General features: G+C 48.9%; 1 protein-coding gene across 3 annotated transcripts in view; it reads left to right on the forward strand.

Annotated features, from left to right (window-relative positions):
* The window catches only part of LOC143293640 (uncharacterized), a 115,871-nt gene that overhangs the window by 53,123 nt on the left and 47,039 nt on the right, over nt 1-15,709 (forward strand). For all 3 annotated transcript variants that reach the window (XM_076604747.1, XM_076604748.1, XM_076604749.1), the window contains 2 exons: nt 855-939; nt 9,009-9,088. In XM_076604747.1, the coding sequence (XP_076460862.1) occupies nt 855-939; nt 9,009-9,088 (165 nt within the window). The remainder of the gene's footprint in view (nt 1-854; nt 940-9,008; nt 9,089-15,709) is intronic.

The raw sequence follows: 15,709 nt of genomic DNA on the forward strand, positions 1-15,709 counted from the left end.
GTAGTGGGGGACAGGGGGGAGTGGTGGTAAAGCATTACATGAAGCAAGACTCTGTGTGTGTGTGTGTGTGTGTGTGCGCACGCGTGTGCGTGTGTGTTTTTTTGTTGTTTTTTTACAGCGTGTTGTGGTCATAAATCTAGTACAGGAGGGGGGTGGCGGTTGGGGACAGACAGAAACGTCTCTCGTCTCTTTCAACACGACACAGGGAAACAGACAGACAGGGGGGGTGCAAGGGGAGGGGTTGGGGGGGTGGACATTAACTTGTCACTTGTCACCGTCCCTGTCAGCTCCACACAGCGTGCCATGGCTCTGGCCCTGCAGTCCTGACTGATGGGCTGGCTTGTCACTCACTCCTCCACTCCCTCACACCATCCTGCACACACACACACCATCCTCCACACACACACACACACACACACACACAACCATCCTCCACACAAACACACACCATCCTGCACACACACACGCGCGCGCGCGCACTCACACACACACACACACACACACACACACACACAGAATGACAGATGGAAACACCCTCGGACACTCATACGTACAAATACACGCGCTCACACTCACACACACACGTAAACCCCCCCGCCCCCCCCCCCCCCCCCCTCACGCACACACACACACACACACACACACACACACACACACACATTTAAATACAGATATGTGCGCTCACTCGCGCGTACACTTACCTACACCCACATACACAAACTAACGTACATACATACGTGCACTCGTACACACATGCAAACAGACACATTCACGCACCTACGGACACACACTCTGAATTTGTGAATTTAAACTGTCGTTAAATGTTTGGTTTTTGTTTTTGTTGCTTGTTTCAGACTCTGACAATTACTGACGATACCGTGCTCGAGTCCCACAATGAAGACCCAGCCCTGGTGCAGATGCGAATAATTGACAACGCAGGTGAGTTGTGTCTGGCCCTCTCCCCCCCACCCCCACCCCCCATTCCACCCCCCCACCCCCCATCCCCGCCCCTCTTCCCAACAAGCCTGTTGTATGTTGTGTGTGTGTGTGTGTGTGTGTGCATATCTGGGCCCGTAGCTCTTCACAGCAAAGCAGCCAGCCGTTCAGGTCTTCCAGTAGATGCTTGCACTGACTGTGATCATGGCACACAGCTGCATTACACGCTGTATAAACAGGCAGGCAGGCAGAAGAAGAGCCCAGGTTTTAATGAGACACACCCTGAATACCTGCCCAGAATAGACATCGAGCCGGATGAATAACAGAAGTAAAGAGGGTAGGTAGTTATTTGAAAAGGAGAAAAAGAAAAGAAAAAGGTGGGGAAGGGATGGGGGGGGGGGGGGGGGGGGGTATGTGGATGGCACGCGCGTGTTTTGATCTCCTAAAGGGGATGTGTGAGCGCGTGCGCGCGCGCTTCTATTTCTCTCTCTCTCTCTCTCACACACACACACACACACACGCGCGCGCGCGCGCGCATACACACACAAATACACGCGCGCTCGCATACACACACACACACTAATTGATGGCAGCTCAGGCCCTGCAGCGCCTGTGGAAGACTTGAAGGAAGTGTAATGAGCGCACGAGCCTGTTAATTCAGTGAAGGCTGTGCAGAGAATAACCCAACTTCAGCGCGCAAACTACGTCAGAGGGTGAACCGGGATGAGATGAACAAAGCCCCCAGTCTGCGAGCAAACAGGTCTCAAGGCGCTGTGCTTGCTGGAGAGAAAGGAGGAGGAGTAATGCGGTTTCAATCGATCCTTCCTTCTTCCTTCCCTCTTTTATTTACCCAGTAGTGGTAGGTAGAGCTGCAGCTACGGTACAACAGGGCAAAAGCACTTACCACCTCACGCTACACGCAAACAGGCAGTGGCTGTAGTGGCATGCAGAGAGAGAGAGAGAGAGAGAGAAAAGGCAGCCAGCCGGAGATATCATGGGCACGACCTAAATTAGAGTGTTTACTCTCTCGGCTGCAAGGTCGAGGACGAGTTGTAGAAAACCTTTAGACGCTTGGCTTCCGATACTTGGTGGTTCGGAGGAAGAGAAAGAGTGTGTGTGTGTGTGTGTTCCGAAGATAAACCTGATGGTAACTATATTGTTAAAACTATTGTTGTTCTTTTTTTTTCTTTTTTTAATATATATATATATATATATATATATATACACACACACACACACATACATACGTACAAGATCTTGTGCTGTGCTTGTGTGTGAATGTGTTGGTATGGGCGCGTGAGTGTGCGCGCTAGAGGAGGGGGAGTTCATACGTGGGCAAGTACAGTGTGTGGTTTGCTCAGTAGGTCTGGCGAGGTCGGGAGAAAGGTTGTGTGTTGTTGCTACCTGGCCCGCCAGCTGCCTGATCTATGGCTTTTTCTGATATGTAACATGCCGTATCTCCTTGCCACCTCCCCCCCCCCCTTTTTTTTGTGGGTGGGTGTTTGTGTTTTTGTGTGTGAATTTATGCTTCCGTGTGTCTCTCGTCTTAGTGCCTCTTCGGGTAAGATTGTGGAACTGGTTGTGTGCTTTTGATAAGTTTTATCTTGCGGGTGCTGTCAGAACGACGATCACCGGTCTTGATAGCTCACAGTCTAATCCCATCATCAAAACAGCTGAGAATAAAGTGTGCAGCGTTTTTTTTTTTTTCATGGGTACACATTTCAGTTCCATCAAAGGAACGTCTGCCTCCCATCACCCATCCTTAATTTATTTTTTGTAGAACCTTCATTTCATGGTTCCATCTTGCAGGTCTATGTTTAGCGGTCAGACTGAGGCCATTTGGTGGTTCAGCGAACAGTGGTGGTTCTGGTGTTAGATCTATGAACATGAGCAGGCGCTATACAGTCACTCCGCAGTCACTAACACCACCACCTGCATGTGTTTCCTTCAGCCCTTTTCCGTCTGACTGTTGTGCCAACCACAGGTCTTTAAAGTTGGTTTAAACTTGAAGTAAATGATATGTATTCAAATTTCAACGGGATATATAATTTAATGACCACTGGGTTAGTCAGATTAAAGATCACTGACTCATCATCGTGGGGCGTTGAACGTGTTTGATTAGGTACTGTTTTTGGAAACGTGCAGCCCAGTCAGCGATAATTGACCGTTATCGTCCAGCCATGCTAGGAAAATGGTAACATATGGTCTGCGGTCATGATAATGCCAGTGATATGAATGATACACTGAAGCTCCCTTCATTAAAGCTGAATTGTTTTTATTTTACGTAAAACTTGTTGAATCATGAAGGTGTGTTTTGAAACGCATCTCCATAGAACCAAAAAACAAAAACGAACGAAAACCAAGCACAGCGGAGTCTATACTGGTTGATGTTGACGTGAGGCGGGGTGGGGGTGGGGATTGCCTCCACCAGGCAAAGCCTTTTATCCGTGCTCTCACATCATCTCTCGTCCATCACACCATATGCTTCATCTGCATGCGTACAAACAACAAAAAGTCTCAGGCAGTATTCGCCCAGTACAGGGGGGAAGACAAAGAATGCAAGACTGCTCAGGAGGTCGGGGGGGGGGGGGGGCACAATGAGATGGAAAGGGTGAGATCAGTTTGTCATGTATCGAAGCCGACATCTGTAGCGTTTGACCTTCTAGAGAAGGGGGAGTGGGGGTGACGGTAGTGGTGGTGGAATGGGGGCTTCGGACTGACTGGACGTCATCCCCAAGATGGCAGAGCTACCCGCCGCCGTCTGTGTAATAGAAGCGTGGGGAGTGCAGCCATAGAATTGCAGATCAGTATCGATCAAACGCTCTCCCCCACCCCCCATCCACCCTTTGTGTGGCGCCGGCAGGAAAGACAATTTATTTAGAGACGGGGGAGGGGGGGGGTGCAGGAGAGAGAAAGGTGGTGGTAGTGGCGGTGGCAGCAATGGCTGACGCAAAGCTGTGGCCCCCCAGGGAGCAAGGCAGTTTCCTGACCTCCCCCACCCCCCACCCCACCCCCTCCCTTCTCCCGTAAATCTTGCAGGCGCTTGTGGACAGGTAATGAATGCGTTATATCTCTCCTCTGCTCCTCGACGTGGATGTATGGACGGCTGGCGTTCTTTTCGGCCTTGCCCTTCCTGTCTGCCTGCCTGACATAGGGCCGGCCGATCGATGGTGGGGGTGGGCTGGGGGAGAGGGGGGTTGGGGAGGGGGTGTGTATTGATGAGAAGGGGAGGGGTGGTGGGGTTGGTGGAGAGTTGGCCGTCGGCACCACGAGTCTCCAGGGAGCAGTCGCCTTTCACTGTGCTTGCTGTCACAGCCAGACTGGGGGTGGGGTGGGGGTTGTCTTTCTTTCTTTCCCTTTCCATCCTTCCTGTCCGTCTGGATACTGGCTGGGACTGACTGTGGGCAGCCAGCGTTTCTGGGACACATCGCCCTGGCTTGCTTTGGCGGTATCTGGAGAGAGAGCTGGTTTGTTTTGCTTGGTTGTTTTGGGGGATAAGGCGGAGAAGAAGAAGAAGAATATATTGCGGTAGTGGCCTCGTAAAAATGCTCTAGGTTTTTATGTGTAGGATAGAACAAAGCTGCTGCATTCCTGTGTGCTTGAGGAAATCCAAAAACAACTGACAACTGCAGTGAAAAACTTGAGCATGAGAGATAAGCTTTAGGACAATTCTGTGAGCTGAGCAGAATCTTCATTCAGGTTTGTGTGCTTGACGACCAAAAACAAAAACAACATAATGCATGTAAACTCAGCGTAAGAGATAAAACCCATATCTGTTTCAGGGCAAATCTTTTGTTTCGGCACAATCTTCATTCAGGTTGTGGGAAAGAAAAAAAAACAGTTGGAGGCAAACATCACCAGTAGGGCTTCACTGTGACACAAAAAGTAATTTACTGATAGACTTCTGAGGAACGTCATGCAGACTGGATGTAAGTCATTCATGACTTGGCTGGCACCTATGCAGCCAACCAGTGAGACCTTGTCACCAGGTTTATTTTCTTTTAGCTCTTCATGTAGTTATTTCCACCATCTTCTGTGTTATACCTTCTTTTTTTCCTTCTTCTTCTTTGTTGCATGATCTGACGTAGAGAAAGGTGTTTTTGTTGAGCTGTTGATATTCGTTCAGCCATTGAACGTAAACAGAACACGTGAAAACTGCCACAGATTTCCAGTAATGATAACATTTCTTCCTGTAGTACTGGAGTAACCACGGCATTCTACGCCTCTGGGCGTCGGCAGTTCGGTTGTGTTATTTAAACGTGTGTATGTGAGAGAGAGAGAGAGAGAGTGAGAGAGAGAGGTCACAAAGAGGCAGCATGTGTGTGAACAGAAAATGCATTCCATACAATGTGCATGAGAGGCTCCCTTTGCCCCACACTCCCCCATCCTGATCCCCATCTGCTGGGCATGGACATCAGTAGACAAAAGCCGGTAATTTAGGCATAGTCAGCCAACCAGTTAAGTGCAGGGAGCTGGCAGACAGGTATTACCTACCACTGAGACAGTTATTGAAGCAGACCTTCGGAAAGAGAGCTTTAGGATAGACGTTGCATGGACACATGTGCATCTACCTGCTCACATACATACATGCACATACACGTACGTGCGCGCGCGCACACACACACTGAGTTATATAGAAGTAATGTACACAGGTAGAAATCAACACAAGGTCAGGGTATTTCTTTCCCCTCAGTACACTTCAGTTCAGGGATGGGGCTTGGCGGTGGTGGAGGGATTGAGCATGGTATGTGGAAACCCTGTTCACCCGCTTACCTGCACCACAGCCATGAACACTTCCTGGTGGGTGTAAACACAGTACTGTCTCTCTGTAAATAAATAAACGAATAGATAAGATACTGGGGAACATAATTATCTAACCTTGTCGTCACAGGTGGTAGGTATGTAAAATTACTGAGGTGGCAACATTTCATTGCTGTTGTAAACTGCTGCTTTGAAACTGCCTTGAAAAATACAACACTGAAAAAATAATGTGTGTATATGGCGGTACAAATGGACAGTACAAATGTGTGTATACATGTCTGCGTTACAGACAGTCTTGGGATAAGGATGATTATAGAAAACTGAGAATGATGTACTTACATGGAAGTCGGTTCAAGCCAAAGAAGGGGGGGGGGGGGGGGTTGAAAACCACCCATCCACCCCGTGTTTCAGTCCCGTTAGATACTGTGTTTAAACACAATGTTCATTCATCACTCACATCATTTCCCAACACAATCAAACTTGAACCTGCTGCCAATGGTACTTACACACAAACATCACCCACCCCCATAAGCCCTGTGAAAGCGATCTCCATCATTTGCCGCCATGCCAATATTATTTTGTCTCCTCTCGCAACACCGCAACCATGACTCATGGACAAGGCAAGCCCTCAGACATGCAACATGCAGTGCAATAGGTTCGATCAGAAATTAGACACACATTATTCACGTACAATATTACGTTTTGTTTGTTTTGTTTTTAAAGCAGACGTTTTGTTTGTTTTGTTTTTTAAGCAGAATCCGCCGGCGTGTGTGTGTGTGTGTGTGTGCGCGCGCGCCCCCCCACCCCCGTTCGCCCGCTATGATTAAATGAACGATCAATTCTTTGTAAAACGGAAAACCGGGGTGAGTGAGTGTGTAGGACTGAATGGTTATTAAAAGGCAGAGTGTGTTGAAACAAAGCTAATCCTTGTAGCCTGTTCAACCCCACTACCCCCACCATCCCCGTCCATCATCCCCAGCAGCGATTGTGTGTGATTGTGTGTGTGATTGTGTGTGTGTGTGACTGCACGCTATGCGTGTGTGCGTGGGAGTTGAGTTGAAGCCGTGGGGGAAGCAGCCGGTCGGCCAGTCCGTCATTAATCATTGTTTGGAGGCCAGGCCTTCCAGACAACAAAGAGTGCGGCGACCTAGGAATCTCTCTCCCTCTCCCTTCCCCACTCCCCTGCCCCTGCCACCACCAGCCACCACCACCTCCATGTCCTGCACTCTTCCCAGGGGGATGAGTGTGTGGTGGGGTTGGGAGGAGAGGGAGGTGATGGAGTGAACGAACACTCCCCCTCTTTCTCTCCATTCCGTATCTGCTGGGGTCAGAGGTGACTCAGGCCGACATGGGTGGATGGGCTGTGGTGGCGAGCTTGTCAGATTGATGGACATTGCAGGGTGCAGGCAAGCCACGCACAAACATCACCACCCAGCCAGCAAGCTACTCTGACTGGGCTTCAAAGATAGCATGCATAGCCAAGAGCCCAGTCTATGGCCAGAGTGCACACTTCACAGTGTGAAGGTCAGGAGAGAGGGGTGGGGGAATAGGGGGATAAACAAGAGTGATGCTTGGTGAAGAGGTCATTTCTATTTTCGTGGTACTTCAATTGTTTGTTGTTTTTTTGTTTGTTTGTTGTTGTTGTTTTTGGGGGGTGTCTCTCTCTGAGCTGAATAGGACACTATTGAGCTCAATGGCGCGCGCGCGCGCGCGTGTGTGTGTGTGCGTCTAAGAAGGTGATGTGAATTTGGAAATAGATTAGTATACTTTTCCTTCATTTTTTTTTTTTTTTCTTTCTTCCAAATCCCAAGTCCTGTTTGAATGTACCCAGATGACTTTCTCAGCCCGTTCAGACACTCTGCACACAACCACGGTGAATAATTTATAATCCAGCCAAATCAGATTAAGTTCGACTTAACCTTGTAGTACGGTACGTACCACCAGACAGTAGTTGTTGCCAAACTGGCTGCCAGAAGACGCTTCTTTGAAAACAGCTCTTTTTATTTCCCTTCTTTAATCCAGTTACTAGCTTGGCCGTTCTTTGATATGTTAATGAAGGTTACATGAAAAGTGTAACACCATTCAGATCCTTGTGGAAAACAATGTCCGTCTTTTAGTCCTGGTGTGAATTGACAGTGCACAAGATTAAAAATAAATGACCCACATCCTGGTAGCCGGCACAAAGCACTGTTACACACACACACACACACAGGCTGAACAAAGCTGTCGCGCACTTCAGCACGGAAAAAAAAAAGTCGGGGAAGGTAGGGGGTCTAAAAAGGATGCTTTGTATCATGGGAGAGAGAGAACGTTCGTGTTTGTGTGCTGCGGCGTTATTTCCTGTAGGCGCTCCTATGACCTTGAGAGTAGGTATGTGGAGTGTAGGGCTCCTTCAGCCGACATGTATCACTACTGTCAGTGAGCCGAGAGAAGAGAGATAGAGCAGCAGCAGTGTGTGTGTGTGTGCGTTATGTTAGCGCTGCTGAACAGAACAGCCCCCGAGAAACTGGGTTGTTGTGTGTGTGAGAGAGAGAGAGCTCTGGGTGAAAAATACGAGGAGAGAGAAAGATAGAGAGAGGGGGGAGCGGGCGCTCCTTTCCCAGCGCTCCACTATCAAACGGTTGACAGATAGCGTGCAGTGCAGTACGGTCGCGCCTGGGGTCTGTGGTGTAGTTGTAGTACAGAGAAGGGAAAAAGTCGGAAACGAGCGCAGCAGCAACTGGGATTCGTTTCCCTCTCCACCACACACTACACCCCCCTCGGCTACACTTTGTACCACTACCACCGCCACCACCACAAGCAGCAACAGCAAAGCGGATACAGTAGACTGCTGTGTGTCTGTGTGTGTGTGTGTGAATGTGTTTTCTTCATCATCGTTGGTCTCTGGTGGCCACAAAAAGGTGCGGGGGCTTTTTGCTTGATGACGTTTGTGTGTGGGGCCAAACAGGAAAAACCTTAACCGTGAGTCATCTCGTTCGTTCCTCGCCTTTTTGGCTGCTCCTTTGTGTTACACATTATTACCAGTGTCTGTGTCTGTCTTTGATGTAGGATACAACGTTGTCTAGCGTGTGATCTCAAAGAGAGGGAGAGAGAGAACAAAAAGCTAAAACTGATCTGGTGACCTTGTTTTTGGTTAACGTCTTGAATCGTTACTAAAAACGGTAGTCTTGTGTGTGTGGTTTTTTTTTTTTTTTCTTTTCTTTTTGGTTTTTTTTTGGTAAGGGTTAAGGCTACAGTAGGTTATTAAGAGTGTGTTAACCGAAGAGAGGCTTGTTTTGTGATACGTGTATGAAATATGTCTGTCCACGCAGTGGTTCATTCCATCTTACGTGGAGACACTGCCCCGAGGAGAACTTCCAGACAACTTACTGCCAAAGACAACCAACCTCAGGTCAGTTGCAGTTGTTGTTTTTTCTGTTTTCGCTTGTGTGAAACGGTCTGTGTGTGTGTGTGTGTGTGTGTGTGTGTGTGTGTGACTTTTTGTTTGTTTGCTTGTTGAATGGGTTATGTCGTGACAAGGCATGGGAAGAAGTGTGTGTGTGTCGTGTCGTTCTTTTTGTACATGTAAGCCACACACCCTACTGGAAACGTGAACCTCGTTCTGAATATGTGTAACGTTGTGCGTGTGTGTGTGTTTGTTCAGCTGTTGTCTTCATTATGTATGGTGTGTGTGTCTGTGTGAATACATGAATATAATAATTTGGTGTACTTCACTGTTCGTGTACTCGGTTTTGTTGCAAGATTTCTGTCTCCTTTAGAGAAATTATGTCTTTACTTTCTGAAAAGGTTTTTTTTTTTTTTTTTGTAATGGGTGGATGTGATGGCGGTGGTGTTCCATACTTTTGCTCACGAATTACCATTGTCACAGTGATAGGGCGATAGCACTTTGATTCAAAACCATAGCCATCATCTCATCGTACAATGATGTAGTTGTATGTACGTGTTGTTGACGAACAGCACTCGTTATCACAGGATCACTGGCCAAGCCTCACCATAAGTAGACATCAGTGCACATGTATTATATATTAAAGCCCGATGGGTTCAGCTGAACTAGGAGTGGGTTGAGGGTGGTGGTGGAGGGTCACTAGGCAAGAGTACTGTTGAAAGTGAAACACGGCTGGAGGCCTTCTTGCACTCGTTCGGTGCTTGAGGTTTGCTTTCAAACTTACCAGAGCTCTTAGAACAATATTACTTAGGCATGCCTGGCTTTGGGTGCGTTGTTAGCAGTAGCGGTGGTACAACAACTGGCTAAACAGAGAGAGAACTAGCAGAGGGAAAGAGAGAGAACGCGCTATATATAGCGCTCTCTTTTTCTCTCTGTCCGCCCTTTGTTCTTTGTTCCTGGCCCCAGAGCACACAATCAATGATTTGCGGGCTGGCAGACATGATCCCCGACATGGCAGTGGAGTGATTTGCATGTGGGAGAAATAAAAACAACTCAACAACAAAAAGAGAAAAGCCCACCGTCAGGCACTGATGCGTCTTTGGGGCTGTGCCTTTGTTGGCCAGCGCGCACGTGCGTGATGGTGGTGGTGGTGGTGGGAATGGATAGCAGGCAGGTCAATAGACAGACTGCTAGGTGCTGGCCGCCTGCCTGTTTTCCTCCCAACTCAGCCTGCCTTCCGCTCTCTCTCTCCCTCTCTCTCTCGGTCTCTGTCTCTCTCTCTCTCTCTCGGTCTCGCCATCACTGCTGCCCTTTGCCAGCATGTGCACACACACCCTTCACTTCCCACCACCACAACCACCCTTCTCCTCCTCTCCGCATTGTCTTGGCTTGTACAACAGCTGAGTTCTTATGGGGGGGGGGTTTCTGTATAATTTTCACTGTTGTGCTGGGTTTGTGCTTCCCCTTTTGACACTGCTAATGTTCATCCTGACCTTGCTGGTTTTGTTTCATTATAGTGATAGTTAATGCTTTGGTTCTGGGGTTTGATAGTTTTGGTCTCGGATGTTCCATTTAATCGGATCACGGGATACTTAACTGAATCTCTATAGAACAGTGGAGATAAATATGAATGCTGTAAAGTTGTTTTTCAGTAAAGATCAGAGAGTAAAGTTGCCACACAAAATGTGATCTTATCATGATCTCAAACGCAGTCAGCCATCTTTCATCTTTTGTCCTTCAGTGAACATTGAGGGGCGTGTGCATCTCGTACAGGCCTTGAGCAGAACGTCTTAGTGTTGACAGAAGATAGTATTACCATTCCGTGGATACGAAACGATACAAAATCAAACAAGAACAACAACAATGAAAAGGTATTGCTGTACAGAAACGGCTGGTGGTGATTGTGCTTGAAGCCTTACAAACTGAGGCGGCCGAGATCGATTCTTTGTAGAATTGACGCCGTGTGCTCTTTGCAGCCTTGTTTATTCTGTGCTGAGGGCTGGCATGAATCATCATCGTCCATCGTTAGCAGCAGACGACATCCATAGTTTGTTTACTTCTTGCCGTTTGTTCGCTTGCCGTTAGAGTGAGAAAAGTGTAGCCACGAGTGAAGCGGCTCTTACTACTACAATCGATGTGTTCGATCGTGAGAATCTTGCGCAGAAAACGGGGTGTTGCCATTGTCCGTTGTAAACTGAAAGCCGTGCTGTTTTTTTTGGTTTTTTGTGGGAGCCTGGGTGGTGTCGGTCTGTCTCTTCGGGACGCTTTGGAAAAGGCGGGTCGTCGTGTGCACAGGGAGAGCGGTGAAGATTATTGACACAGAACAAACCTGACGTGGCAGAGAAGGAAGACACTTAGCCCTGTGTCTTCACTACACACAACCAGTGCCTGGCACTTTGGTCTTTGAGTGCGCTAGTTCTATGCTGCACGGGCAGTGAACAAATCAATAGAGCGGGAAGCCTGGCTCTGTCAGCTTTGCCGACAACCATGACCTTTTGCTTGATCTGCTCCATGTCGATCCAGACGTGATATGTTTGAGGCATGCTTTGCCATATGGTCTCGTCTGAGAAGGAACCGCTATAATAGTCGTGTGCGGATCGTTGGGTGTATGTGTGTGTGTGCGGGTAGGGCGGAGGGGGTCTAGCTGTGTGTGTGTGTGCGCTGGATATTAGTTCACAGTACTTGGCAAGCCCCGCTTGTGTTGTCAAGCCGTTGGGACTAATACAGCACAGCGGAAACTTGTACATTCATGCCAGAAATATTTACCCGCCTCTTCTAGAAAAAAAAAAGAGCATTTCTTTTCTTTTCTTATTTTTTCTCTCACGGGTCTCGCATCTAGAAGGTTGGGCTTTGCGCACGTGTGTGAGTTTTATGTGTGTGTGGGCACGAGAGAATGTGTGCGTCTGTGCCTTGTACTGCGTGTTAGGGAAGAAAGAACGAAGCTGTTCCCTCTAAGAAAGAACGAAGCTGTTCTCCTCTGTGACCTTGCGACGACTGCGCTTGAAGTGCAATACACATGTAGAGTGACCACATCAGTTATAGTGTTTCCTTTTCCTGTGCCCTGCAACAGTATTTCACATGTTTTAGAGAAAAAGCCTGGGGGGGAGGGAGGGGGGGGGGTCGTATTCTAAACTCGCGTTTCGCGCACGCACACACACACACACACACACACACACACACACACAAAGCCGGAACTAGTCAAAGCCCCGTGCTTAAAAATATGGGCGCGCCGAGTGACGACGACCATAAAAAAACAGGCATCAACAGCAAAGTGAAGGGGACGTCGCGTATTCTTTATTTAAACGTTGTCTGCGCAGGACGAACCTGGGAGTGGGGCGGGGGGCAGGGGGGGGGGTACATTGGGAGGACTGGGAGAGGAGTAGGACCTTGGATTTGGGGGTGGGAGAGGGCGATATCCACTGAAACGATAGACGCGGTGGCTGTGTCCTTTTGTTCGTGAGCTTTCTTTGAGTGTCTGTTAGGATAGATCGAGAAGGAGGGGGGGGGGGGGGTCATGGGGGTGAAGGAGGTACATGTTTACCTCCACAGCGGTAGCTGTTATATTCAGGGCGTGTTGTGAAAGGGAGGTGGAATGGGGTGGGTGTGGAGGGGAGCCGGTGGGTGGTAGGTAGGGTGGCATATATATTAATTTCTCTCTCCCGGATCCGTGGTGGTGCTGGTGGGTGAGAAAGGAGAGAGGGGGGTTCGTTGCAGGGCAGATTGTACTTGCTGTACCCGTGGTATTGATATTTGAGTTGTCGGCTTCAGCTCAGCGCACCCACACAAAAGAGCCACGCCACCACACACACACACACACGCACAACAACTGTCTCACTGAAAATATGGTTCATTTACCTGTGTGGTGCGGCAGGGTTTTCTTTTTCCCCCCCCCCCTCCCAGCACTGTCATAAAGAAAAAAGAAATTTTTTCACGGGGTCCCTCCCCCTTTCCTCTTCCCACCTCCTTCCCTTTCATGGCCGGTCCGTGTGTCAGTCAACGTCAGTTTGTATGCGTGTCAATGTGTGTGTGTGTGTGAAAGCAGAGTGTTCAGAGAGCTGGCGTTATTACCAGGGTCTGGCAGTGACTGAGTGAGTGGGTAGAACAGGTTGCCTTACTGGTTGGTATGAGACGGTGCCGTCTTCGCTGTGCATGCTGTATGGATTTCGTCAGGCAGAAAGAAGAATCTGTGTGTGTGTGTAGTGGGGGGAGAGGGTTGTCAAGAGAGATATGTATGACGGGTTAGAATGCATGAGCAAGCCAAGACCGGAACACAGATAGGGTTTTTGTTGTTGTTTGTTTGTTGGTTTGGGGTTGTTTTTTTTTTTGTTGTTGTTGTTGTCGGGGTTTTTTTCTTGGTGTCTTTTGTTGTTTTACTAATCGAGAAGTCATGTCTGCTACTCTGTCTCCACACACACACACACACACACACACATCACATCACATCATGCTATGACATAGAAAAAAAAAAAAAAAGCGGCAACATACTTGCAGCATGCATGCTGATTGGGGAAAAGGCCCGCTGACACACCCTGAGACTGTTGGTCATCTTTGCACAATGTTTTAGAACGCGGATGTTACAGTTCCATACATGAATTCAGCATACCATACCTCAGCCAGCCAGTCACATTCACCATACCTCGGCAGTCAGTTACACACCGGGTTGTTCAGTTTTACGATAAAGCACGGACATGGACGGTATCAGCATGGAGTTACATGCATGCATGTACATGTATCTTAGCTTTAGCTCTGACGGTGAAAAATGCTCGGTGTTTGAGACCTTTGGAGACGGTGTATTAGTTTGTCTTGTCACTTGGGAATGATTGCGTTGCGCGATTTGGTTGGTGGCTGTGAAGTGGGGTGTTGCTGTGGAGAGGGAACAGTGTGACTTCGCACCCAGGTTGGATTGGTACCCGTTAATAAGACATCGGTGTGTTGGAGACGGCTTGATTTCCTGGGTCAGACTTACGAAGTTAGCCTGGCAGTTTGGTTGTTGGTCGGAAGTTCGCGCTTGCAGCCGTGTGTCAGATTTCTGCTAAATGTACCGGTAGGGTGTATCGTGGTCGTGTCATGTGTCTGTAGTATTTAGGGTGATCGTATCTCGGTTTGTCACAGTCTAGACTCGCACTCTTCGCGCTCGTACAGTGGTGAAACAGCACTTTATTATATGTTTAAATAGAAAAGAAAAAAAAAAGAAAAGAAAAACGTGACTTGAGGTCGTATGACCGGTTTCACACACACACACACACACACTCTCTCTCTCTCTCTCTCACTTCTCACACACACACACACACACACACACACACCAGGGGTCATGTGAAGACGATGACTGCTGTGACGAGTTTTGATAGAGAGGGGAGGCAGGTTGTGGCATGTGTCAAGCTGTCTGACCGTCCGTCCCGTGGGGAAGTGAAGGTGGGGCAGGGAGGATGGTGGGGTGACAGATGACGGGGTGGGGGGGGGGGGGGGGGGGACAGGGCCAGGCAGACACAGAGTGGAAGGAAACAGCCGCCATCAGTCATGATACTGACACAGACCCACCACGCTGTCTCCACCACCCCCCCACCCCCCCTCCGAGCCCCCTCCACCACTCCTTCTCACGCCTCCCACCGTCCTGCACCCCCGTCCCCCAGCCCAGCCCACCTCTACTACTGGTAGTACGCTGGCATGTTCAGTTTACATCACCACCACTATCACTCACCTGGAAACAACCTTCCTGCTTGTTCACCTGACAAACGCGTCCAGTACAACCAACCAACAACCCCCCCCCCCCCCCCCCCATCCCAGTCTCTCTCTCACACGCACCATACCACACAGACACAAACTCAAACGCGCCCCCCCCCCCCCCCCCCCCCCCCCCCCACACACACACACACACAGAGAGCGCGCGAGAACAGAGAACCCGGTAGGTGGATATTTTATAGTCGCGTACTTTTTTATGTTCTGGTAGGAGATCATGGTTGTTGTGATGTACATTCTTGCAAATGAGCTGTATGGCAGTGCTTGCGTGAGTGTATATGTGTGTGTGTGTGTGCGCATGCGTGCGTGCGCTGTAGTTCTGTAAATGTCTTGTCCATCCATATGCAGGCTGTAGAGACGTCCAACTTTAAAAATCACGTTGACAAAGACAATCCAATCCGGTTTTATTTACTGGTTATCAGGAAAGAACGGTTTCATCTGACACTCGAAGGGCTCCACACAAAAGCAATCAGCCTCACCTCCCCGCCCCCCCTCCCCCCGCCCCCCCCCCCCCCACACACACACACACAAACACCCCACCCCACCCCCCAGAGTAATAGATGTGCTCTGACAACGATGGAGTGAGTAATGCCAGACGATGTGGAATCAAAAAACAAACAAACAAAAAAAACACCCCAAAACCGGCTTCCATCCGCCAGTGTGCAGTGTGTTCTGTTACGGAGTGTTGGTTGGAAGACAGTGTCCTGATAGCTGGCTGGTGAACTGCATTATGCATTACAGTGAACTGAACTGGGCTTGATTGTTGTGATATTGGCAAACCGAGAGTAATTTTGAGGAAATGTGAGGCGGTGACTGGTTGAAATGTCAGTCAGGCTGGTTGTGTGTGGCTTGGTCCTGTGTTGGATTAGAATTCCCGAGTCTTCACCACCA

This window comes from Babylonia areolata, chromosome 19 (genome assembly GCF_041734735.1).
Source record: "Babylonia areolata isolate BAREFJ2019XMU chromosome 19, ASM4173473v1, whole genome shotgun sequence".
Lineage (NCBI taxonomy): Eukaryota > Metazoa > Mollusca > Gastropoda > Neogastropoda > Buccinidae > Babylonia > Babylonia areolata.